This window comes from Culex quinquefasciatus, chromosome 3, assembly GCF_015732765.1.
Source record: "Culex quinquefasciatus strain JHB chromosome 3, VPISU_Cqui_1.0_pri_paternal, whole genome shotgun sequence".
Lineage (NCBI taxonomy): Eukaryota > Metazoa > Arthropoda > Insecta > Diptera > Culicidae > Culex > Culex quinquefasciatus.
This window is the reverse complement of record NC_051863.1, coordinates 116,025,516-116,052,652: the sequence shown is the minus strand read 5'-3', so window position 1 is coordinate 116,052,652 and position 27,137 is coordinate 116,025,516. Positions and strand designations below refer to the sequence as shown.

Sequence of the window (27,137 nt, the reverse complement as noted above, 5' to 3'; positions counted from 1 at the left end):
GTGAGTTAGCTCATGACGTCGCGCTGTAAAACCTAATTAGGTAAACATTAGAGCAAGAGTCCTGATGGTTCAAAAAAGACTCATTCACTTGCTATCACAAATCCACCGCGACGAAAAACTGCTCGGACCGTTTCCTGCCGTTTGTCACTTCCACACCAATCGCTACTGAATACTCTCTCTTTGCTCTCCCTCTCACTCCAATCGGATGGTGCAGCGATTGGCTCAGCGAGGCTGATTGCGTTTTGGCGCTCAAAGCTGACTGAAAATAATCTCATTGTTATCAAAAATATTTTGCAATTTTGTTGATATCACAACATTTGACAGCAATTCACAGCTTGCCAAAAACAAATTTACGGCAATTTGTCGTAGTGCAGGCCGAAAGAGCGCCGAGCTAGTATTTTATTAGATTCTCTCCTGAGCGATTTCTGATCTTCTTGGATTCGAGAGCCTTCATGGAGAGACAAAATATTACTCTCTGAGTTCTAATTGAGCTGTCAAAACAGGGTTCCAATCAAGCGACAGGATATTGCAAGAAAAAGTTTGGAATTTGTTTAAAATTTGTTTGATCGACAACAACAGTTTCATAAAATGTTTAATGCTAAAAAGCTTTTCCATAGAGGAGAAAATCGTGACGTCAGAAATGAACTCAAATCACTCAAAGTTCATTTTGTGAGTGACTTTAACAACTTTGCCTAGTTTGACAGCTACTTTATCTTGTTTCATGAGGACGCTAAATTTTTGCTTGTAGAGCAGAAGTTGATTTTTTGTGGGCACCCCAGGCCAAAGTCATAAACAATTTCTTTTTTGCTCTAGATATTTTGCATGAGAATAAAAAAAGGGCCAGAAATGGTTCTCTGGAATGCTTCTATCTCTATCAACCCCCTGGCACCACTGTAAATGGCTAGAACGTTTGACAGTCACCAAAACCTCGAAGAGCCCACGTAGCAGTATTAGTGAAGAGCCCACGTTGTTTATCGTGGGCTCTTCACTAATACTACTGCGTGGGCTCTGTGAGTGTAGCAGTATTGGTGTTGTCTGTTTGTTTACACCAAATTTTCAAGAAACATCTCTTTTGTGTGTGCAAATCTGTTACGAAAAAGATGAGAACTGTTGCTTCCGATTGACCGGGAAGATTGTCCGGGTAGTACTGGACCGGGGACTGGCCAAGTCCCGCTTATGATCCTTCCGAACAACTTGCTGCTATCTCCGGCAGGAGTAACCGACCAAGTGCAGAAACATCCGTGATTCCGGTGATTGTGGCGGAGCTGGTCTTTCCGAACATCATTCGATAACCTTCTCCGAGGACTGGCCCACTCCCGCTGTCGACTCGCAGGGAATCGAAGGAAACGCGTGCATGTGTAGAATCCGACCTTTCGTGGACTCTCAAGAAGTTCATCGCGAAGTGGTCCGAACAAATCTGAACTTTGAACTTGCAAAACCGTCTTCATCGCCACTTCGCGGGGCATTTATCCATAGTCTCTGGCGGATAGGGTCCTTCGGGAACTTGCGTTTGAAAATCCGTCCCGTGTCCCGTGCCGTTATTTTTTTCATGGAAATCATTTCAACATTATGAAATAGTGCCTTTTTTTACCACGCGGTTTGTTTATTTTTAAATTTTGACAGCAAATGCGTTCTTCATCTTCTTTGCGTCTTCATGTTCGCGTCGAACATTTAGGTTTCATAAACATGGCCGTCGTGACAGAGGGCTGATCTCTATTGATAAAGGCTTGTCGTACGTGCATTTTGGGCAAAATTGAGTTAAGAACGCCATTTTGTGCAGCTCACAATGCCTCACCTTTTGACCTTCACAGATTCTCATAATTCGAATTGCAAGTTAGACGACATTTGTAATTATAACTCGGGACTCCAGCAACCAACTTCTACCAAACTTTGGGACAATGCACAACACATAATGGTCAGCCAAACAAAACGTGTTTATTATTGTTTACATTGCGTGCTTTCGTTTATGTTTATTCAAGGTCAAACATTAAAACGCATTTTTTTCTCGGAACGTCGAAATGGCGGGTGCGACAGACTCAATTATCATCAATCATTGCTTTTTTGTTCTTAGAAGTTTCAAATCAATTTCAAAAGAGAAAAAAGAACGCCTCACCTTTCCCTTTGCAACTAAGCAGCTTAGAAGGAGAAGGAGCGGGTTGCCGACGCGGAACCAATATTTACCAAGCCGCCATAATCATCGTCATCATCACCAGCAACGAAGAAAGAACCAAAATAAATCCTCTAGCTACAGGCAAACACAATCTGATCTGAGATCCTTCGACGTCCGATCTACAGCCGGTCGTCACACTCGAGTGCCACCACGGGGCAGCCGCCCAGACGGGGCCGACGCCGACGGTGACAGACGCCGACGTCCTGCAGCGGAACCTTCCGGGCCGAATCCGACGAGTCGTCACACGACTCGTCGGAAGGACAGAGCGGCTGGCGCCGCAGCAGCAGCAGCACCTCTTCACGGTGTGCACCATTTCAACTGTCCGGCGCGGGTCGGCCGTCCTGTCACATGTAGTGCGTGCTCGTGTCCGGGCTCGGGCTGGCCGACACCGACATCGGAGTGCTGGTGCTGCTGCTGCTGTTGGTGCTACTTCCGCTGGCACTACTCGGAATCGACGAGGTCGGCTGGTGCCGCTGCTGAACCGTCGATGCCGTCGACTGCCGGTAGTGATGATTATGTGAATGTATTCCACTTACTGCTAGATGACTGGACGAGCTCAACCCGCTCCGACTCCCGCTCATACTGGCCGCGGCCAACGCCGACGACGCCGTCGGATTGCTTCGCGTTTGATAGCTTATAGTATTATTGTTACAACCAGCTGCGCCGCTGCTACTGTTAGGTCCAATATTGTTATTGTTATGACTACTACTATTAACACTAATACCACTACTACTGCTAGTTGCTGTCGTCATGTCGCAGACGCCGACGTTTTTGACGCTTTGTTACCTGCGAGGAACCACAGGATTGTTTTCTTCTGCTTGTCCGACTTGGCCGCAGCTGCCGCCGCTTGGCTGGACCCGATGGTCGACATGCTGTTGACCAGGGCCCGGTTGCCGAGGCTGATGCCACTGCCGCTGCCCCCGAACCGGGCGTGCTGGCTGGTGAGATTGTTCATGGACGACGACGCCGACGAGGACACGGACGAGCCGATGCCACCGACGGACGATGACGGATGGTGGTGGTGCTGCTGGTGCTGGACGGGCACGTCGCGGACCGTCTTGTTGGGCGGGGCCTTGACGTACGTGCGGGGGATCTCCGATTGCTGGACGGGGGGAGAAAGAAGAGAAGATCGTTGGATTAGTTTATTGGAATCGACTTGCATAGATATGGTAAACGAAACTATTGGCACTACGCCCCCCGGGGCATGGCCTTCCTCTAACGTGGGATTTCTGCTCCAGCGCCTCTGACGAGACAGGAGAAACCGGGACCGACATTTTACTTCACCATCCGATAGAAGCTCAGTGGATAAGGCGGGAATCGAACCCGCGTCTCATAGCATCATCGGGATCGGCAGCCGAAGCCGCTACCCCTGCGCCACGAGACCGAGAGATATGGTACAGATTGTAAAAGTTTATCTTTCTCAAACATACTTTTAAAACATAAAAGTCAAGCGTGCCGGTCATTACAAGGCAGACAAACTATCAGCTCTCAGTGAGCAAATTATTAAGTACATCTACAACGAAAAAAAAGTTGAAAGGCGTTCTGTCTCTACATTTTCCTCAACAAAATTTGAAAGGACGATCTTCGAAGTTTGCTTGAATTTGGCTGCCGGAATCCCGAGTTGTAATTAAAAATGTTTCAATCGTAGTTAATCGATAAAACAATCGTCAATAATATTATCGCCTAACGATAACGATAAAATCGAATCGAGATAGATCGACCTAATACAACCATATTATGTTAAATTTTCAATGCTTTCACTAAGAATATATTTTTTGAAACTGTAGTACCGTAAAACGGAGTAACTTTGACAGCCGGGGTAACTTTGATAGGTTTGAAATTTTTCCGCAAAATGAATAGTACAAATATTTAATTTGTACTATTCATTTTGCGGAAAACGTAGTTAGAAAAATCACGAAATTTTAAAATGAAAAATTTTGTTCTAAATGAAAAAATGGCCCTTCTGGGTCAATGTAAATTCGAAAAGTACATTAAATTTCCCATAAAATGACATGTTCCAAAAATTTTTACAGTCGAGTAACGGAAAATGGGAGAATTTTTAAAACTTTTTTAGTGTTTTTTTCGATGAAAAATACGTTTATTCGGAATTCTGAGTACGCCATCAAATCGGGCGTCTAATTTTACATAAGAGTTCCTTTGACACCAAATTTCTATCTCATCACCGTTTCAGGCTGCAAATTATTGAAAAACACCTCTTTTTTCCTATGTTCCAAAATGGAAGGGGTCGTACCGCCCCTCCGTCACGAGATATCAAAAAACAGACCTCGGAATCGTGATCAGGGACAAAAGTTACCCATTAGGACAAAGTTCACGCAAATCGAAAAGGGGTCGGAGCAGCTTTTCCCGATTTCGTGTGAGTTGGTAGATAATTACCCATAATTAATTGTTGATAAATAGCATAATTTTAATATTCTAAATGTGTCATGATTTTCTCAATGAACATGATTTCGAATCAAAAAATGGAATGAATTTTCGGATTCTTTGGACAATGTTCCATTAGGAGAGGGTATTATATGTTTGTAAATAATTGGTATTATGTGTTTTTGAAACATCATTTTAAAAACTCTCCCAATTTATAGGCATTCTTAGTAGACCAAATGTCATATAAAATGTAAAAACATTTGCTTCTTGTTTCGATTTCAGTTTAGAGTGTAATATGATTCGATAATTTTATAAACAAAACTAGTTTTAATGAATTCTAGGCAAAATTTTGAGTTTTTAACAATTTAACCTATTTGTATTTTGTTAAAAAGCTTGATTTTTTTTCTTAAAAGTTGTATCAAACACCTTAGTGATGGTGCATTTGACGTAATCATAAAATTTTGAACACATTAAATTTGATTTTTACAAGAATAACTATGACTATGAAAGTCACCCTGGAATTCAAAATAAGAATTTTCAATGCAACTATTTTTTTAAACACTATTGAAAAAAATTGTTTCAAAAATAGTGCATGCACCTTGTGTGGCCTACCCTACTACATGTTTTAAAAATAGTTAACTTAAGACAAACCTTACCTGTTGGAAAATATTTCAAAAATAAATTGAAATTCTATCAATGTCACCCTAGTTTACGGTAAGTTATAAATACTCGAAATTATTCACAAAATACTATATTTTTCGAAAGCACTAAAATTTTCATAATTTGCCAAATTGGTATCAAACGAGGTGAATTCGTATGCTTTTTCACTTCAACAGATTTTTTATTGAAAAAAAAAACTAAAATTTTCACAATTTACCATAATTTTTGAAAAAAAAAACTCAAATTTTAAAAATTTGAAATATGGGTATCAAACGAAGCGAAATGTTGTAAGCTTTTTCATATAGTTAAAGTTTTGTATGTTGTATACTGAAATTTACACAAAATATCGTTTATTATTGAAAATACTAATTTAAAAAAAAAAACATTTTAACGATATTTTGGGAAAATTTAAGTAATATACGAAAAAAAAGATTAAAGTAAAAATGCATTCAAAATTTCACTTCCTTTGCGATTTTTTTTTTCAAATTTGAATGTTGTTAGAAAAAGTCGTTTTTTTTTTTGGAAATTTGAGAGTTTAAAAAAATAGACTATAAAGAAGTGAAAATGCATATCAAATTTCGCTTTAATGCAAATTTAAGAAAAAAATAGAATTTTCAAAAAATAAGTTATTTTATGAAAATTTTAGTATTTTTCAAAAAATTCTAATGATATGAAAAGGCTCAAAAAAATCCCGCTTCGATTTATATGCTTCATCCATAAAGTACGTCACGCTAAAATCAGCCAAAATTTACCCCCAACTCCCCCCCTTTGTCACGCTTTTCCTATACTTACAACATGCAATGTCACACTTGCTCAGACCCCCCCTCCCCCCCTAGAGCGTGACATACTTTATGGTTGACGCCATACCTATATTTTAGAATTGAGTTTTTTTTTCGAAAAACACGGTATTTTGTGAAAATTTTAGTACATTCCAAAAAAAAACTCTAATAAAGTAAAAAGGGTACACAATGTTGCTTCGTTTGATACCCATAATGCAAATGTTGAAAATTTGAGTATTTTCGGAAAAAATACGGCAATTTTTTGATTTTATTATTTGCCAACAAAAACTATAACAAAGTAAAAAGCATTAAAAATTCGTTTGATACCCATATTTTCAAATTATAAAAATTAGTATTATCGAAAAAATACGTTTTTTTGTGAAAATGCTAGATCGTAACAAAAAAAAAATCTGAAAAAGTGAAAACGCATACAACATTTTGCTTTGGTTGATGCACATATTGCAAATTATGAAAAATTTAAGTACGATTTTGAGTATTTATACTTCGAAACTTACCACATTTTCAAAAATATATATTCTTAGTAAAAGCATTAAAGTTATCACCGATATAGTTTTCGAAATAACGATAACGATAATGATAGATCATCCCGACGATAACAATAGAACTGTCGTTATCGAGCCTTGATCATTTTATCGTCAACCTTGATAATTACAAATGTTTACGGTAGTCGGGCATGTTCGTGTGTCAAACACGTTCTGACCTAGAATCCCATTGGCCAGGTGTCGCAATTACAGCCATTTTCAGGGTTTGTCAAGACAAGTCACGACAAGTTTGAATATCTCAGGATTGAAATTGAATTTTGTGGATCTGTGAAAGTCAAAAGGTGGGGAATTGTGAAATGCACGAACTTGCGTTCTAAATTTGGCTCAAAATCGACGTGCGACAAGATGCACAAGAAGCATATGAAGCGATAATATTTTTTCATTCAAAATAGAAAAAAATAACTGCAAAATTTAAAATTGAGCTGCAATGGGATCGTAACCACCCCTTAGTAACTGCAACTCCGTTGCATCGCTGCAACCCATTTTTTATTTCTTAGCTTGAGGGGGTTGCACTGCACTCCACTCGACAACGATGTCGACGCTACATTCTAGTGAACCACCATCAATGTGAGCACCACACGGGGTTGAGATTTCCCATTTTCCAGGTCAACAGTACATAACGAGGGGGAACGCGAGGGTTAAAAATAGTTACCTACGCCCCATGTAAATGCCATTCGTGACAGGATTTAAAAAAAAATGCGAGTAGAGTATTAAACTCAAACTCAAATTATTTACAAATTCATTGCTCAATCTACAGTTATGAAGAGAAAATCATATTAATCTATGTAAACGCCATTTATAACCGAGGAGAGTTCTTCATCCGATCAGCGACCACCCCAACAAATCTTCTACTTTACCCTTATGTACATCAACCCCCTCTTGGGAAGCGGGGGCGTACAACCCGGAATGAAAGGAATCGTCTCGAGGGTGCTTTTGTTCGGTGCATCATCAGCCGAGGGGAGACTCAAATGAGTGCACTAAATGCACCACCCCAACGTCCAACGTCATCCACTGCAGATGCTGCCCATCCTAGAACTTCAGAACTAGGCTGATGGTGGTGGCTTTTGAGCGGAGGAGAACAAAAAAGTGCACAGAAAACGCCATCCTTGGCTTGGAATTACAAAGTGCCAGTGTACGTCATCAGCGTACTCGAGCTGCTGTTGTCAACTGGTCGAAATCGTGCTGCCTCGGCGCAATCTAGAAGTTTTTATATCAATAGGTTTTTTTTCAGGATTGCCAAATTTTCGAATTTACAAAAGTTTATTAGTTGTTCATCTAGTAATACATTTTTGTAAAACGAAACGTCAAAAACGTACGTGCGTCAAGTGATCTCAATGAGGACGACATGTGCTTGTTGTGTGGTGTTTATGTGCCAAAAGGATTTTCCTCAGTCAGAGAGAAAAGGGGGAAGAGGGAAGCAGCATCAAATCTAGGTCAGTGCAGGTGATTTATTCCTGACGACAGCAGGCGATGCGAGCAGACTTTGCCACGTGTGGTGCTCGAACGGCGGCCAACGAGGGTAGGATCATGCTGCCTGCCTCCTGATGATGATAATGACGATGGGGCTGGCAATAGTGCACAATCCGTGGATGCATGGTTTCGAAGAAGGGTGCTTGATTTTGTTCCACGGTAGAATATTGCTGTCGCAAAAAGCGGTCCAAGGACATGCAAGGCTCTTGTAATGAGGATGAGAAATGCGCTCAAATTCAGTTATTAATTTTTTCATATAATGTTAAATTGAAGTAATAGTACCCGAGCCGGGGTAAATAACAAGAGAAATACGTAATTATAACTTTCTCTGGTATCCATAAAAAATTTTGGTAACCGAGAACCCTTAAAGATCATTCAAGTGCAAAATTTTGTACCAGAGAAAATGACCACTTAAGGATTCAAGGTATGAATACTTATGTCGGATAGCTTGTTGAGTCACTCCGACACCGACTGAATTGTAAAATTTTACATATTTTGCACCATCCTTCATTAGCTTTAAAGATGCCTTTAAGACCCCTTTATCATAAGAAAAAATCGAAAGATCATTTTTTGGGACTTAAACTTTAAGTAATCAGAAGTCAAAAGTACGATTTTCACTGTTGGGGAGATGGGGGTAAGACGGCCACCCTATGGGAGAAGTCTCATAAGGTTTACACAACAGATTATTTTGATCTCAAATTACGTACATATTGTTCTACTAGTAATCCATTATAGAAATGACATAAATTAGTTGGTCAAAACATTTTTTTTATATTTTCCAGCAGTTTTAAAATAATAATTGAAATTGTATATATATGAAATACGCGGGGTAAGACGGTCAGTGCTATAAATTAAATTAATAACATTGCTAAATCCTCCCAAATACCCAAATGATTGGTTGAACAGACTTCTCTGAACAGCATAACTATTTTTGTTGAAAAAATCAAGTTTGAAATGTGAAGAAAAAAAGCTGTTTAACAAATTTAATATTTTGGGTATGTGGATTTCATACTATTGCGACCAAAATTCATGAAAATCTGAGTTTTTACAACAAAACATTTACAATTTGATGTAAAATAATTAGTGTGTGTATTTCGATTAGAATAAGTAAATCCAAATTATGTAAACACAATTAAAAAAGTGATTTTTAAGGAAAGTTTGATAGGATTTCATACTATTCAATGAGTTTTGCTATATCACAGAATGGAATATTGTCGAAATGGTAGTTAACAGCAAAAAATTGATATTTTATTGAAAATGCGTTTCTTTATCTACAAACTTGTCTGATTAGTCAAAAAACCTTCAAAACTATATCCTATATAACATTAAATTTACAAATTACGGGTGGCCGTCTTACCCCCGGTGGAGGTGGCCGTCTTGCCCCCAAATAACATATTAAAAAAAATATTTTGCAAGTAGCTCATCACATTTTTTAAACTTTTTCGAGGAACATAATCTAGACAAAACTTCAATTTAACATGAAAAAATATTCAAAGAAAGGTTGTTACCTAACAAAAATGCCTAAGTTGCGATTCATGAAAATTACTTCCAGTTTCGTGTTGAAAAATTATGTGTTAATTTTGAGCTATTTTTATACTATTTCAAACTATAGGTTTGCCAAAGTTGATTCCGTATGCATTATTAAGTATGACGAACAGTTTTGCTAAACATTTAAGAAATATTCATTAGTAAACTTAGTAAAATAGTGAGGTGGCCGTCTTATCCAGCCTGGCCGTCTTACCCCCAGCTCCCCTACCTACCTATTTCTATGGTCTTAATCATAACCTATCACTTTTCTCAAGACACCAAATCGATCAGAAAACCCATGCCCATTTTGTATGATCATGGAGACTTGTATGTAAAAACTAATGATGGATAATGGCTTTTACTACCATAAGTAGGCTTCTCGTGGTGACCAAAATTTCATCATTAGGACTCAAATCGAAGAGGGGTTGGGGCGACTTATTCTGATTTCGTGGCTGAGTTGGCGGATTATTACCCCAATCAAATCAACAAATTTCCAGGGTTGGGTCGATTTTGAAAAATAAGCATTTCAAACTCAATTCAATTTATCTTGAATACACCAAGTTGACCCCTTAATTTTTGTTTTGGAATTCTGCCTCTTAAATTAAAAAGTAGTTGAATTGCTAAAACACGGAGTTTAGTTATAAAAAAATCAAATAAATGCCTTTATGACAGGGCCGTAGCCAGGATTTTTGTTCGGGGGGGGGGGGGGCTTGGGTGCAAAAAATCAAGGAGTGTAAAAATCAGCAAATCATTTATACCATCACTTGGTTTGCGGTATAATTATTGAGATGAATTGTAAAATTTTAATGTAATGTATGCAAAAAAGTTTTCGAAGATTTTCATATTAAGTTATCAATGTATTTATTGAAGAAACTCGTTCGTCATTTTTTTTCTTTATTTTAACAGCTAGTTTGTATTAAAGGAGTAGAGAAAGTGTTTTTTTACATTTTCTTGAATTGTTTAATTGTAATCCAATTTCGTGATAAACGTCGCTAAATTTAAAATATACTTAACTTGAATCAAATTTTTGAAAGCATAAATTTTTTTAAAAGAAATATCGATTTATCTAACCATAAGTATTATGTTTTCTGTATTTTATACTGAGAGAAATTTTAAACCGTCTGGATTTACATTTTCAGCTGTGTGATAATTGTGATGGTTTATCTAACATTTTTCATTTTTTCTAGCACAACATTAAACTCATAACTGGAATATTTGTTTTTCTTAAAATTTTATAAACAAACTTAAACAATGTTTTATTTTAATTGTTCTAAGCTATTGAAGCCATTTCATATTTTGCGAAGCTCCTGGTGCTCTCAAAAATAAATAATTTTAATGAAATACAAAAAAATATAATCGTTGAAATTTCAGCTTCTGAAGTGTCTCCATGGCAACCAAAAAAAATTACGTCGAATCTCAAGTTTACATCAACTGAGTTTACATGTGATTCATTTTTTCCGTGTCGAGTAAATTCACATTTTTTTCTGTGTAGGCCTATAATAAATATATATTTGAAGAAAAAAAATCAGTGCCTGTGTTTAATTTTAATGTGTTAAAGAATTAAGATAAAATGTATTAAATTAATTTTTAACGCCAAAATATTCACTGGAAGAGTTGTTGTAACCATTTTTAAAAGCATATGTAACCGTTAAAATTTTCGTCGATTGCATCAAACATTAAAACGAATCATGTTTAACTTTAATATTTCGACTAAACGCCATTTTCAAATACATTACTCATTGTATTCTGAAAATTGGTCCAGAATTTGAGCAAAAATAAAATTTTAAAACATGACAAAAAAATAATCAGATCTCAATTCTAAAGATAATTTTTTAATAAAATTTTTATCTATATACATGTTTAATAATTTAGGATTGTAACCATTTATTAAAATCGATGTTTGTTCAAGCAATATCTTGACTCTAGGAACAAAATCCTGCACATTTTATGGTTTAGAAATTTTATATTTACGAAACCTTGCTAAATTAAAAATAAAGAAAACTTTATGTAAGAATTCATAAATTGATAAGTTTTATCCTGTAAATCTAATCTTAGTCTGCACTTGAATTCAAACACACCAATATTCGAAGCATCAAAAAAATATGATTATTAAAACATAATTTATTGAAATGATTGAAAATTATTTTTTGAATATCTTTATTTAAAAATGATAAAAAATGTTTTTTTTTATAATTTAAGGATTTTTTTAGCTGTAATTATTTTATATTTTTTTATGTATTTGATTTTTTTCATTTTTGGAATTTCTGATTTTTTTGAAATTATCATGTGTAATTATTATCTTAAATTTTTGTTTTAAAAGTAAAGAATACTTTATGTAAGAATTCTTAAATCAATTACATTTTTCCTGTAAATCAAATCTTAGTCTGAATTTTGCTACAAGAACTATATTTTACTTTCAAACGAAAATTTAAAAAAAAATGTCCTGTAGTACGGAGACTCTTAAAACTTCATACAAAAAAATCTCAAGGAACGGTCAAGAAAAGGTTTACGAAAAGACTTCTCTTAAGCGGTACGAAACTGAAAAGGAACAGAAACAAAAAGCGTCGTTTGATATTTCTTCGGGAGCAATATGTGTTGATGAGATTTTGATTTGTTTATTTGGATGCGACTGAAAATAACGTTTGAAAATAATGTATTCGCTTAAATAATATTGAAGAATTGCCTCATGAAGCTGACTATCAAAACGCTGAATCTTAAAATGCTGAAATAAGGGAAAAGCCATTACAAAAATCACTTAATTTTCTGGTAAATATAAATTAATTTAGGAATATTAGAATTCAAACATAAAAATATTTAAAGCATCCAAAAATTAAGATTGAAAAACATAATTTATTGGATTTTGAATAACTTAATTTTAAAATGATATTTTTTTTAGTTTAGGATTTCTTAAGTATCAATTATTTTATTAATTTTTCAGTTTTAGATTTTTTAATTTTTGGAATTTCAGATTTTTTGATATTATTCTGTTGAATTGTTATCTTAAATTTTTTATGTTTTTATTATTTTTATTTTTGATTTCTGGCATTTCTTTGTCTTATACCAAAAAATTTTAAATCAAAAATTATGAAAATTTAGAAATTTGAAAGTGTAAAATTTTTAAATCTTCAATTAGCCGTTGCGAATATTATTCTGAAGTTTATGTCACTAAACTCTGACCAAAGTTGAGAGGGTTACAAATCAAAACTACAAGCTATGGTTTTATTATTTTAAAAGTGTTCAAAACACACTTTAAATCAGTACAGTTGTTTTGCATCATTAGTTTTCAAAATATCTAGCTGATGGCGAAATCCTTTTTTCGTGAGAAAAAACTTTCCACGGTTCCGCGACATGTTACAAAAATTCTAAATATTTTTAAACGAGCCCAAACATGTCGTATATGATTATCAAAGCAGGAAAAACATTTCAAATTTGTTTTCCGGACCGACCTGGTCGCTGGTCCTAAAAAGACTTAATCGAAATAAGTTATTTCCATTAAAATTGTGAAGCTATTTTTTTTAAATATTGTATTTGCTCTTTGTTTTTTGGTCCATTTTGAAAAGGTGGCAACATAAACTTTGGAAAATATTTACAATTGATATTCAGAAATAAGAAATTATAAAAAAAATAATAAAGAAATTTTAAAATTTTCAAAATGCAAATTCTAATCTGTAAAATCCAAAAAATAGAAATTAAATAGTTTAAAAATGAATTATTGATCAGAAATTATATAATTTGAAAGTGATGTTTAATTAATTTAATTTCAGAGTTTTTGAATCCAAGCTTAAATTTTTTTTAACGTTTTGAATATTTATATCATTTTATTTCTTCCTTTAAAATCGCAAGCTCATGCGCAAAGTGAAAATTAGTTGATAATAAGTATTCACTTAGTTGATCTTCCGATTTTTGATATATTAAATAAAAATTGGAGATTGGCCACTGTGGAAACTAAAAAATGTGACCAAAAGAAAGCATTTTGGACGCGTGGTTTCGGAAAAAAGGTTTACGAAAAAGTAATAAAAAAATACACACAGATATTTCTCAAGCATTTTTCTCTAAGGTCTTAGATATGTAACTAACCATATTCTTAAAACCAAAACGATAAAATTAGAATTGTTTTGCCTTTCTTACTAAAGAAAGGTATAGGTTTTACTTTAAGCCAGGACGTCATTTCCAGCTTCGTAAATATGTCGATTCAGCATGAATTTTAAACCGAAAAATCGCTAAAAAATCACACTGCATCGATTTTCGACGCTCTATCGATTCACCTTGATAGAACTCGTCTATCTCGAACCCTCGAATTTTGAGAAAATAAATTCCGTGGAGGTCGAGTGATGTTCGTATGTGGTAAAATTTTGCAAAATTTTGTGTCGCGCCGTTCTCAGCTCCCATAAATCCGATTTCGATTCTCCTAAATGCAGATGAAAGCTAGTGTGCTGAACCTGGGCGAGTTGCCGCGCAAATTTCGAATTATCCATCTGTTTTCGGATGCGGCCAGACTTTTCCAGAAAATACACAGTTTCCAAATGAAAATATGGTCCAATTTTTTCATTTTCATATCTTTTATTTATCTCAAAAATTGCATTTTTCGAGCTCTACAACCTCCCAAATTTTCATCCAGATTCATAATATGGTTCTGGAGTTAGAGCCGTTTGAATGACCTACCATAAGAAACAAAATCCCTAAAAAAAGGTAAAAGCCCACCTGGTGACCTTCGCCAACATTTTTCATTTCTGATTTTATTCGAAATTTCTTGCTACATACATAGTACAGACCATGAGTGAGCATCTGAAACAAATTTGACATCGATCGGCAATCCCGATCAATTTTTAGAACGATTTACTTTTTGCCTTTTGCCTTTCTTACTAAAGAAAGGTATAGGTTTTACTTTAAGCCAGGACGTCATTTCCAGCTTCGTAAATATGTCGATTCAGCATGAATTTTAATCCGAAAAATCGCTAAAAAATCACACTGCATCGATTTTCGACGCTCTATCGATTCACCTTGATAGAACTCGTCTATCTCGAACCCTCGAATTTTGAGAAAATAAATTCCGTGGAGGTCGAGTGATGTTCGTATGTGGTAAAATTTTGCAAAATTTTGTGTCGCGCCGTTCTCAGCTCCCATAAATCCGATTTCGATTCTCCTAAATGCAGATGAAAGCTAGTGTGCTGAACCTGGGCGAGTTGCCGCGCAAATTTCGAATTATCCATCTGTTTTCGGATGCGGCCAGACTTTTCCAGAAAATACACAGTTTCCAAATGAAAATATGGTCCAATTTTTTCATTTTCATATCTTTTATTTATCTCAAAAATGGCATTTTTCGAGCTCTACAACCTCCCAAATTTTCATCCAGATTCATAATATGGTTCTGGAGTTAGAGCCGTTTGAATGACCTACCATAAGAAACAAAATCCCTAAAAAAAGGTAAAAGCCCACCTTTTGACCTTCGCCAACATTTTTCATTTCTGATTTTATTCGAAATTTCTTGCTACATTCATAGTACAGACCATGAGTGAGCATCTGAAACAAATTTGACATCGATCGGCAATCCCGATCAATTTTTAGAACGATTTACTTTTTGCCTTTCTTACTAAAGAAAGGTATAGGTTTTACTTTAAGCCAGGACGTCATTTCCAGCTTCGTAAATATGTCGATTCAGCATGAATTTTAAACCGAAAAATCGCTAAAAATCACACTGCATCGATTTTCGACGCTCTATCGATTCACCTTGATAGAACTCGTCTATCTCGAACCCTCGAATTTTGAGAAAATAAATTCCGTGGAGGTCGAGTGATGTTCCTATGTGGTAAAATTTTGCAAAATTTTGTGTCGCGCCGTTCTCAGCTCCCATAAATCCGATTTCGATTCTCCTAAATGCAGATGAAAGCTAGTGTGCTGAACCTGGGCGAGTTGCCGCGCAAATTTCGAATTATCCATCTGTTTTCGGATGCGGCCAGACTTTTCCAGAAAATACACAGTTTCCAAATGAAAATATGGTCCAATTTTTTCATTTTCATATCTTTTATTTATCTCAAAAAATTGCATTTTTCGAGCTCTACAACCTCCCAAATTTTCATCCAGATTCATAATATGGTTCTGGAGTTAGAGCCGTTTGAATGACCTACCATAAGAAACAAAATCCCTAAAAAAAAGGTAAAAGCCCACCTTTTGACCTTCGCCAACATTTTTCATTTCTGATTTTATTCGAAATTTCTTGCTACATTCATAGTACAGACCATGAGTGAGCATCTGAAACAAATTTGACATCGATCGGCAATCCCGATCAATTTTTAGAACGATTTACTTTTTGCCTTTCTTACTAAAGAAAGGTATAGGTTTTACTTTAAGCCAGGACGTCATTTCCAGCTTCGTAAATATGTCGATTCAGCATGAATTTTAAACCGAAAAATCGCTAAAAAATCACACTGCATCGATTTTGTCAAGTTGAGCTTCGAATACTGGCGCTAGAATGCTGGCGCATATGTTTCGGCTCGACTTATACTCGTTCGTAGTAGCTTGTCTACCGATGTTTCCTTCAACATGTAAGATATCGTAGCTTTTCGGTTTCTTTTGCTCTGTCCGTTTTTGCATAACTGTCCAATGTTAATGCAAAAACTTTTTTGACATAGGACATTCATCCGGGTACAATCAATTTGTTTCCCGTGTGCTCCTAAAATTGCCTTTAAGTAGGCTTCATTTGTCGTGTCGTTTTATTAAACAGAGTTCATTGGATTCCAATAGGAGCTTTCGAAGCTTCTAAGCTTTATATCGTTTTCAAAATTTTCAATGCTCGCGACGCCAATGGCTATCTACCTAAGGTATTGCGATTGAGTGTGTAGTGGTGCGGTTGTAAAAATATCTATCTCTGACTCTCTCACTTTCGTAGACGCTGAATGGCAAGCTTCCCACTGTGCGGTTAATTCGGTTTTGCTTTGCACCTGCTTTGTTCGGTTTTTGGGCTCGTACCAAAACTAGAAAACCAAAACCGCGGTGTGTGTCGTCATTTGCGCATTGGAAGCTAAGAATTTGTACGATTAAAAATATTCGATAGGTGAAAATTGTGTTTTCAATTTCTTTTAGAAAACACATCATTAATAATACTTTGCTTTCATCATAAGATTTTTTGTATCAAGTCGATGTTGTGAATTGAGAGAAGTTATATTCTTTAGTAAGAAAGGCTCTATCTCACCCCTGGTGGGATTAAATCGGGTTTTTCTGATAATAGTCAAAATTCACTCAAATGTTTTTCTTATTAAATGCTTTCGTTTTTGAAAACAAAATCTAAATATTTTTGAGAAATTATGATAAATTTTGAAAAATGTACAGAAAAAACATGTATTAACAGTTTAAAAGTTTTAATGCAAATAAAGGAGGGCTATTAATTTTACAATCCAAATTCGACTAGCCGAAGCCTCGATTATCCAAAGTTTCGATTATCCGAAGTTCGAATGACTTCGGATAACCGAATCAGGAACAAATGAAATCGGCATGTTTTATTTGCTTGTTTTTAACATCAAATTCGGCATCTGTTTTTTTAATGGTCCAATACCCCAAGTTTTTGCTTTTTGGGTGTTTTTTAATACCCCTGACGGTTTCAAAAGCACCCAAAGAGCAAAAACTGGAAATTTGGTTTATTAGACCTTTGAAAAAACACCAGAAATATTTCTTGACCTCCATTTTGACCGCCACATTGAATCCAAAAATTCTAAATTATTTTATGGTTCTTCAGGGGTCATACTTAAGTTCTACAATCAAAAATAAGACAACAAGATCTAAGGATTTTTGCTGTCCCTATTCAGACTGTAGTCCCGATCCGCCCCAGATGACGGTAATTAGTTCTATGTAGCCCTTTAGAGCAGGGCCGGAAATTGCTATTTTCGAAGGTTAATAACTTTTTTAGCAAAAAACCCAAAAAAAATAAGGTGTCTTCGGGAAAGTTTTTCCAAATTTAAAGAAGATATTAGTTCTGAAAATTGATAAGAACTGGATAGTTATTGCGCCTTCCATTGGTCAAAAACTGAAACAGTGGCTTTTCTCCATACAATTTGACGATTTTGCCCAAACTTGGTGGTCAGTGGTCAGAAAAAGCTCAAATTTTGGAACTTAGGCTAGTGATGCGTAAATCTTTGATTTCAGGGGATAGCCCCAAGTAAGCCCAGATTTGGACCATCCTAACCAATGTAATGCTAAAACTACAAGATAAATGAGATGTTACTGAATGAAACAATGTTCAAATCTGCAGCTCAATTTTTAAATATCCAAATTTTGGATCCATAATCTACAAAAACTGAGCCCGGCAATGGACAGGCAAATTACTTAGTTTGATCAATCAATTCTTGATTCTCTATCTTACAAATTATTTCTGGGAAGAGAACACACAATCATTGATTTAAGATTTTTAAGGTAGTTCAATTTTGAAAAATTTCGGGGGCTGCAGCCCGAAGCCCCCTGGCTACGGGCCTGCTTTATGACTAAATGACAAATTTAAAAAAAAATCGAAAAAAAACATTAACTCCTTTTTAACCTTGACAACTCTTATTCTTCATTGCTATTGAAAAATTATGAAGTTTGACCCTTTTCAATGGATCAAAGATTTTTTTCCCACAATTTTTCCCCCGGGCACCTGGAATCGGACACAGTAGGACAGATATGATTGATTTACTAATTGGAACTAGTAGTAGGCTACTCTGTTGAAATCATGTCAAACGACAATATGTCAATATGCCAAATTTACTGGACCGTCCTTGGACAGGAACATGGTTCCTGTGGTCAATTCTGTACTGTTTTATCTTGGGGGATGTTTATCTCGGTTCTCCGTAGTCCACCCAAAATGAAACTCCTTCCAATTGACATGGCAGGACTTGGGAAACTAGCCGCGTTTCGAGATGTGGACGTATCCGCATTTTCCCCGATTTCACCCCTCAGTGCGAACAACGATGACAGATTATTTAATAGGATATCAGTATTTTCTTGAAAATAAATCTGTATTTTATCTGTATCATGTCAAATTCGAAGCCATTGAAGATTTTTTTTTACAAAAGATTTGAGCTTTTTAATCATATTAAAGCACAATTCAATTACAAAATTGTTTAAATTTTTAAATCAAATCATTTTTAAAAAAAATCTGTATTTACAGATTTTTGTGATTTTTGAGATCAAGAAATCTGTATACTACAGATTTATCTTTCTATCTGGCATGGATGAGTGCAATGCACTGAAAAAACGGCCAGACCTACTTTTTGTATGTTTAGCGCAAAGATAATTCATTTTTATTTGTAACAACATTAATTGTGTTCTAATAAGGGCTCTTAAGTTTTGTGCAACTCCGCCGTCTGCATCCCTCCCCAACCCCGTGAATCCAAGCTCACCTGGCTGGACGACCGTATCTGCAGGTCCCGGTCCGGTCCCCGTTCCCCATCCGGCAGGGCCACGTGGTGCGGACACCTGCTGATGGTGCTGGCGCTGCACAGGTTGTTGCTGTTGTTGTTGATCGTGCCGTAGAAGCTACTGCTGGTGCTGCTGCTCCCGGTGCTGGCCGCCTTGAGATAGCTGTTGCTCGAACTGCCGCCAGAACTTCCGGTGTCCTTTTGGTCAGTCGTCCGGCTCGTCGTCGTCGCTTGGTGGAACTGGGCGTGGTGGTTATGAATGCTCATAAAATTACTGCTAGTGCTGTTGCTGCTGTTTCCTACTGCTGAATGATGGCTGTGATGGCTGTGCACGTTGGGATGATGTTGATAGATGGTGGAAGAGTTGCTGTTGATGGCGGCGGCGGTGCCGGAGGTGCCGCTGTCCACTCGTAATCGTCGATTTCTGGAGGAGAGAGGGAAGAGGTCACAGTTGGTACCTGTTTAAGGTGTAACTCTCTTACCGTTCATCTCGGAGTGGTGGTGATCCAATCGAACTGCGGGCAGGAACGCCAAGCCGCTCCATCCCCGCGCAGCCGGGCGACTGTACCGATAGCATCTGAAACGGGCGGAAAGAAACGAAGGCTCGAGTTAAAACCAAAGCTTTTTTTTTGTTGGATTTAAAGAATTGCATTGAGGTTGTTGGACCGAGGTCTCGTGGTGACAAGTGCATAACCCACACACCACGCCACGGCCAATTAAATTTGCATTGACCAAACATGCAAATGCGAATTTACGCGGCTGATTAACTTTTTGTTGTTGTTTGACCTCTCTGTTTTTTTTTTGTTTGTTGTTGTTGGGGGTGTGGTTCCGGGTGATTGAAGGAGGAAATACGCAAATGGAAGTCGATTCAGCCAATTAATTAACCGGTTGCTGGTTAATTAATCACTAATTGCGTTCAAGAGTCTACAGTTTGCAGCAAAGTTTCAGGATCGGAGAAACTTAATTTGCTAATCTAATCTAATCTAATCTAATCTAACACAAACGCAGCCAGTCCGATGAAAGCATGCTGGAAAGTCTTGTGATTAGATTACGCCACAAGCACTTTTCTTGTCATTATTAATAATTGCAGTACATCCGAGAACACCCGAAAATGTAATGCAAAAATTAAAGCGGCCAGCCCTACTACGTTGTGTTTACCGCAGAGAGGATTCTGAGAACGGATCACATTTCACAGAATCTACAGGGGAGGAAGGATGCGTGGACATACCGTACCAAACGCTCCAGTTTACAGTTTCATATGTGTTTTGTATAATGTGTTCAGTGTAAAATATAGTGTGATTATATAATCAATTGAATATAATAATGCAATATAATGATCATTTAATAAAATCCCTTCACCTATTTATAATAACCGCGCACCCAAGCACACAAACAGCGACACAAAAGAAATGAAAATGAGCATGCAAAAACAAGACAACGCGTCCCCGTGGTCAGCGCACTAATCGGATCGGAGAAACTTAATTTGCAGAGGAAAAATAATTTTTAATATTTTTCATGTATATAAATTTTGGAACTTTGTCAAAATAAGATGAGATCTGACCACATCGGATAAAAAACATCTTTTCATCATGAAAAAATGATATCTTTTGTAACATGTCTAGTAACAGCTACTCATCTCACTTAATCACACGTTCAGACGATGACGACCCGAATACAGCAAGGGGTTAAGAAAAATTAAATATTGTTATTTATCATACGTGAACGTTGCATTCTTGGCCAAATTCTTACGGTTGCTTTTTGTTTTTGCTCTCTCAAAAAACCTCCGTTCGACCGTGTTGCGGGCCATTGTGTCGCAATACCGCTTAATTGTCGAGAATAAATTTCACGGCTTAAACTGTCATTATTTATTAAAAATGACCTAGAGAGTGGTCCGTTAATCATCGTGACCCAAAGTCGCGGCGGGGGAAGGTTGTTTTCTGCACTAAGTGCAATGTTTATTTTAGTGGCTTTTTTGCACGTCGTCGTCGACACTTTTAATCGAGCAAAAGCCTTGAACACTCTTTGATGTGTTTCGTTCGCTCGACAAATTTTACCCTCCACTGGCTGGTTTAACGAGGCAGGGGGTAGAGCATTTTTGAAAGAAACAACCGTGCATGTTACATTCCAAAATTGAAACTTTTATCTCCCATTTGGGAAAGCAGCCACACCGACTGCATTCCTCCAAGGTGGGTTGGGTACGTACTTAACGTGCGCCATGGCCGAAACAACGCTGAAACATCGCCGAGCTCATTATGGCCGAGAAAATGGGCAGCATTGAACCAATTCCACTATCAACGCGCGCCAATTGAAAACAATCAACATAATCCGCTGGCATCTGTGGGTGTGCTATTAACCCTTGATGAAGCATTTAAAACCGTATTGAAAATTTTGCTCATTATTTTTTACATATTAACCAAATAATGTTTTTTCAAAACAATTTCAACTTTCTTGCTATGAAAATTAAATTGGATGCAAGAAACATTTTCGTACACCCAAAACTGGCAGCGCTAGTCCGAGAGAATGATAGTCTCGAGTCAAGAGAATAGTGGTACCATTCACGGACGCAGAGAACACAGCTCGAGATGGGCGATAGAACTATTCTCTCGAGGTTCATTTGCAAAAAAAGTTCATCCGTCAAACAAAAAACCAAAAGTGTCGACAACGGGAATCGAACCAGAGATCTTTGACAAACCAATCCAATGACTTAGCTGCCTCGGCCACCACAGCTTGGTGACCAAGGAGAAGTCAGAAGTCGATGTATGACACATGTTGGAGATTTATTGATTCAACTAACGAATGAACTCATTTGTTATGATGGTGTGAGTTGGTACCATTATTCTATCGATTTTGGCACTGAGCCCTCAATAAATTTTGAGAGAACGATTATCGCGACTCTGAATTTTGGGTGTACATTCTGACATAATTTGTTCTACTGAGAATTTAAAGAAATTTGATGATAATTGTTTACTCTGTTTCAAAAACACAAAATAAAAATCTTATAGAAAACTAATCATAACTGCTTCTAGTGAAAAATTATCAAATTTATTCAAAAATGAGAAAACTATAACACATTTTTAAGAATTTTAATGTTAATATTTATTTTGTAACAATTTTGCAATTTGAGGGACCTTTGATTTGCGTGAAATTTTGTCCAAAAAGATGAGGATGCAATGAAAGTTCAATGTTTTTTTTCTGTTTAAAAATCAATCATGCACCGCTTTTTGCTAGCTTTGACCTTTAAGAATTATATTAAATGTAAATACATATTGGTGAGGATTTTTATTCTTTCGATTCATTGAGAACAAAATTAATATACATTATTTCAAATTGTAATTTATGCAAGCAATAATAGAACCTTAAAAACGTATTTATTTATATTTTGGGGGAGTTTTGCAACATGTAGTTTTTTGACTTGGGCAATTCGCTGTCAAACCCGGAAATAAATTTTATTGGTATTTTTTTATTTGGCTCAAACTTAATGGGGGCCTTTCCTATGACCAAAGAAGCTATTTTGTGTGATTGGTTTACCCATACAAATCTCCATACAATTTTGGCAGCTGTCCATGCATAAATGGTACGGAAATATTCAAACAGCGGTAACTTTTGAATGAATTTTCTGATCAATTTGGTGTCTTCGGCAAACTTGTAGGTATTGTTGAGGACTATTGAGAAAAAATAGATACACGAAAAAAAATGCGATTTTTTAATTAGCTTTTTTCACATAAACTCAATTTCCCAAAATAACGTCATAATTCGAAATCCGGACACTTAGTAGCATATCATTTTTGTTTTAGCTGGCAAAAAATCATGTAATAAGTTGGAAATGTAGAAATATCATCAGGATGTAATACAAACAGTAAATTTCAAGAAAATGTATTCAAAATATGTCATTCCTAACAATTTTTCGCAAGAATTTCAAAATTAAAATGACTTGTTGTGATTCGAATCCCGGACACTGATGAAAGCTGATTCGAAATCCGTACACTTTTGATTCGAATTCCGGACACTCGATTTTGCTTATGAATCGCACAAATTTGGACTGAAATTTAAGTGAATGGTATTCTTTAGATATCAAATAAGCTGTTTCGATCAAAACAATCGATAATTTGTATAAAAATTGATAGAATTTACGAAAATAAGAACCATAAATTTCTGCTTTGCCTCCCCGGTTCTTCGAACGCCTATGAAATATTTCAGCGAAATGTTTCACAGTTTTGGTAAACTCATGTTTTAATTTGATTTAATTGTTTTGGCATTGGCTACAGCGTCCAAAAATATTTGAAATGAAAGTTGATGTTAGAATGCATCAAATAGCACAGTTATAATAATAATTATGCGAACTTATATCAAAATAATTGATAAAACAAGATGAGGTGTCCGGGTTTCAAAGCGTCCGGGAATTCGAATCATGACGTTATGTATTTTTTGATTTTCGAGATTTTTTGATGTTTTAGGGGACCAAAACCCGCAACTTTTGAGCCATAGAGAAGTATGGTCAAAAAATCTGCCGCCGATTTGTGAATTTTGAAAAAATAGTGATTTTGGGAAAAAAATAGAAATTTCATACATAAAATAATTACAAAAGGGCGTAACATTGAATGTTTGGCCCTTTTAAAATGTTAGTTATGATTTTAAAAGTTTCAAACTATTGTTTTCGAAAAGATCGGAAAATTTCACAAATTTTTCATGTTTTAACATTGAAAAGCGAACCATTTGTTGCTGAGATATCAACATTAGAAAATGGTGGGTTGTTTGGGTGAGGCTTAGAAAACTTCAATTTTCATGTTTCTTTTTCCTTAAACCACTGTATTTCAACAACCAGTGGTCCAACTTTCAAAGTCTCATAGACATTTTTAAAGCAAATATTTTGAACATTTCAAAAAAAAAAAAAATAATATTTTTTCAATGAAAAAATCGGCATTTTTTTCGTGTATCTATTTTTTTGCAATAGTCCTCAACAATACCTACAACTTTGTCGAAGACATTGATCAGAAAATTCACTGAAAAAATTACAGCTATTCGAATATTAACGTACCATTTTTGTATGAACAGCTGTCAAAATTGTATGGAGACTTATATGTTGAAACCAATGACACAAAATAGAGGATTATAGGGAAGGCCCCCACAATGATTGAGCCAAATAAAAAAAATATAAAAAATAAAAATGATCAAAATCGGCCGATTTTGTGGAGAATTGCTCACTTCTTATTTTGATATTGATTTCTATAACGTTTTGCTAAATTCTGAATTAAAAATTAAACAAGAGTAGAAATTGTCCACAAGGGGGGGGGGGTTAGAGTTTGAAAAAGAGTGTCAACATGGTTTATGGATGGTCCCTTATTACTAGAATTATCAGGAAATACTGGAATTACTACGGAATTACTGAGTAAATCCAGAACAACTCAATTACTATTGCTCAAACTCCGAGTTGACTAGTCTGACATGATGCTGAAAACCCTTTGATTTTTTTTATCAACAAATTTTCCCGTGTTATATGTCACCTCATCAACTTACCACATCGGCCTTTAAAGGTTGAGAAATTCCCCCCAAATGCGATATTTCATGAAACGGTTACCAGCAATTGAATAATTAAACATCATTGGAATTATAATCCTTAAACCAATTCTCGAGGTAGATTTAAAAGGACGTAAGAGCCACAGTGGCTTCCGACACCTAACCTATTTTTTCATTAATTTGACACAAATTTTCAAAGTTAAGGGCATTTGAAGCAAAGGTCCTGATTATCAGCTCAAAGATCAGAAATCATTCACTCATCGCCGAACGATTTTTTTGAACACGACCCGCTAGCTACCAGCGCCTTAGCCAATCGCTTCGCACAGCGAAACAAATAATTTGTAAGTTTTTTTGCCTACTCTGTCCGTCGACCCGAGTCACAAACGAATATGTTCAGAGAGGAGAGGTTCTAACAAAATACCAGCGAGACGCTCACTTGACCTGCACTACCGCAGCTTGCCGTCAGTTTGTATTTGGCATGGTGGAAATTGCCGTCAAATGTGGCTTTGATGTTGTGTTATCAACAAAATTGCAAAACATTTTTGATAGTATTGATTTTAAGCAGTTTAATAAATGATCAAAACAAAGCCGATCGCGGACTTTTTCGAGTCAGCCTTGAGCGACATAGCGCAATCGGTCTCTCTGAGCCATTCGCTGTACTACTCGATTGGAGTGAGAGGGAGAGCAAAGAGAGAGTGTTCAGTAGCGATTAGAGTGGAAGTGAGAACCGGTAGGAAACTGTCAGAGCAATTTTGAGTTTTTCGTCGTGTTCGATTTTTGTTCGCGTTTGAATAATTTTTTGAGTGATGTTATAGCCTTTCCACGTTGAGGTGAGGAAGACCCAAATATAAAAAAAAATCACAGCAAAATCATGAATTTTACAGCTTATGTCTTTAGTAAGCCAAGGGTTACACCACTAATTTTCACACTATACCAAATCCCTTCAAGATCGCCCTAATGCACGCACACAGGGCGTGCATTTACGTTATCAAGGCGCACGCAAATTGTCGTCATCGTTCCGGTGTTTGCAATCGCTAACATAACCTAGCAGGCGGCGACGTTGACTTTCACTGCGGCGGGTGATACCGACGACCAACCTACGACGACGGTCGTAATCAGAGGTGCATTCCATCTCGTGAAGCGCCAATGACGCGGAACTGTTCAAGGTGGTGATGTTTGCTAATGCATCAGCGATGCAACGCGTGTTCACGAGCTTTGCAAATATTTGATAATAGTTGCGCGTTCAGAGGTGATTCATTTAGAACTTGATTTATTTTGAATATATCAGAGAGACATACGAAACGGGTCAAGCCAAGCTTTTTCTTTTATTGTCCACCTTTACTTTCAAAGAAGTCACACGTGTTCACCAATGTCTCACTATTGCCGCAGTAATGAACAGGCTGACCTCATTCAGTCGCGACTTGACCACCTTTTGCGGTTGCAGTTTCTGCAAATTAACAGCCGCCGCCGCCGCCGCCGTCGTCGTAGTCATTTTTCGATCGTAATTGTTGCTGAATTGATTCGTGATAAAGCGTGGAGGTCCGAAGAAGTGAAGCAAAACAAAAAAGGCTGCAGATATCGATACTCAAATTGCCCTTGCCTTCCGAGAAGTGGCCAGCTCGGGGTGATTCGCTGGAACCAGAAAACGATATTAAAACACGCACTTTTTTTTCGAGGTTGTTGTCGTTTTTAATACGAGCCAATCAGCGATTTTTTTTTTGTCAGCGACTGTCTCGGACGACATTTCCTAGGAAAAAATGTCAGTGTTATTATTGTCGACGCACCACCCAACTGCAGCGCTGTTGGCAAGATTGAGGTGACAGACCACACCGCAAGTGACCCGCAGGGTGACCAACACCAGCTGGACGAATGACGCGCGTTGTTGATTGGGTGCAAGGTGGAACACACTGGAGATTGAATTTCACTACTTGCAAGTATCAGCGTGGCAAGCTTTCGATGAAACGTCCAATTTAATTAGCCCCAGCACGAGACACCTTTAATAAGTTGTTGGTTTGTGGAAGTTTCATGAAGAATGTTAGCACCTTTGCCAAACAACATTTCGTGGAAATCTCTAAAGACGCTTAAAAGGTACCTCAGCCCTCCTGATTGCCAGCTTAATTGTGATATTTACCAGCGATCAACATCCTTCAGCATCGCTTCGTTACGGAAAACGTCGGTGTGAAAGTCATTTCCCAGGAAAAGCTAATGAAATCAGACTCGACAGATTGCCCGCCCAAATTGCGAATGATTTGCCTAATTCTCGTCAACGACCTGCTCCGCAACCTAGAAAATCCTTCAGGCAAATTTATGAAATTTGCTCACCAATTAACCTTAGCGCACGTAGCGCACCTTCTCCACCACCTCCGCCACGTGGACATTTTCAAGGCACGTGGCTTCTTCATCGCAAAAAAAAAAAACAGCAAACAGCAAACCTTCAAAGTCTGAGATTTAGACGTGATTTGCTGTTTAGCGCTTGTCGATTAACACCAACGGTATGTAAGTACACCACCAGGCGTGCATAGTTACGAGTCATTAAGCACTGTATCGAAAGTGTTTTGTCGTAATGGCAGGCCTCCCGTTTTTTTTCGTTGTTGCAAGTTTGGGTAATTATAAACCGATTAGCACAATGGAAAAGGATGACCTTCGCGCGCGCGGTGCATGTGCCAAGTTTTTACAAACGCAACAC

At 36.8% G+C, this 27,137-nt stretch overlaps 1 protein-coding gene across 2 annotated transcripts in view; it reads right to left on the bottom strand.

The window, feature by feature from the left end:
- Window positions 1-1,969: 1,969 nt before the first annotated feature.
- The window catches only part of LOC6040029 (mucin-5AC), a 355,515-nt gene continuing 330,347 nt past the window's right edge, over window positions 1,970-27,137 (bottom strand). The window contains exons 5-8 of one of the 2 annotated variants that reach the window (XM_038264629.1): window positions 19,420-19,514; window positions 18,920-19,361; window positions 2,932-3,272; window positions 1,970-2,878 (exon numbers count right to left, since the gene is read on the bottom strand). In XM_038264629.1, coding sequence (XP_038120557.1) covers window positions 2,515-2,878; window positions 2,932-3,272; window positions 18,920-19,361; window positions 19,420-19,514 — 1,242 coding nt within the window. In that variant the 3' untranslated portion in view covers window positions 1,970-2,514. Of the gene's footprint in view, window positions 3,273-18,919; window positions 19,362-19,419; window positions 19,515-27,137 lie in introns of both variants that reach the window. The other variant, XM_038264628.1, reaches the window with a different exon arrangement.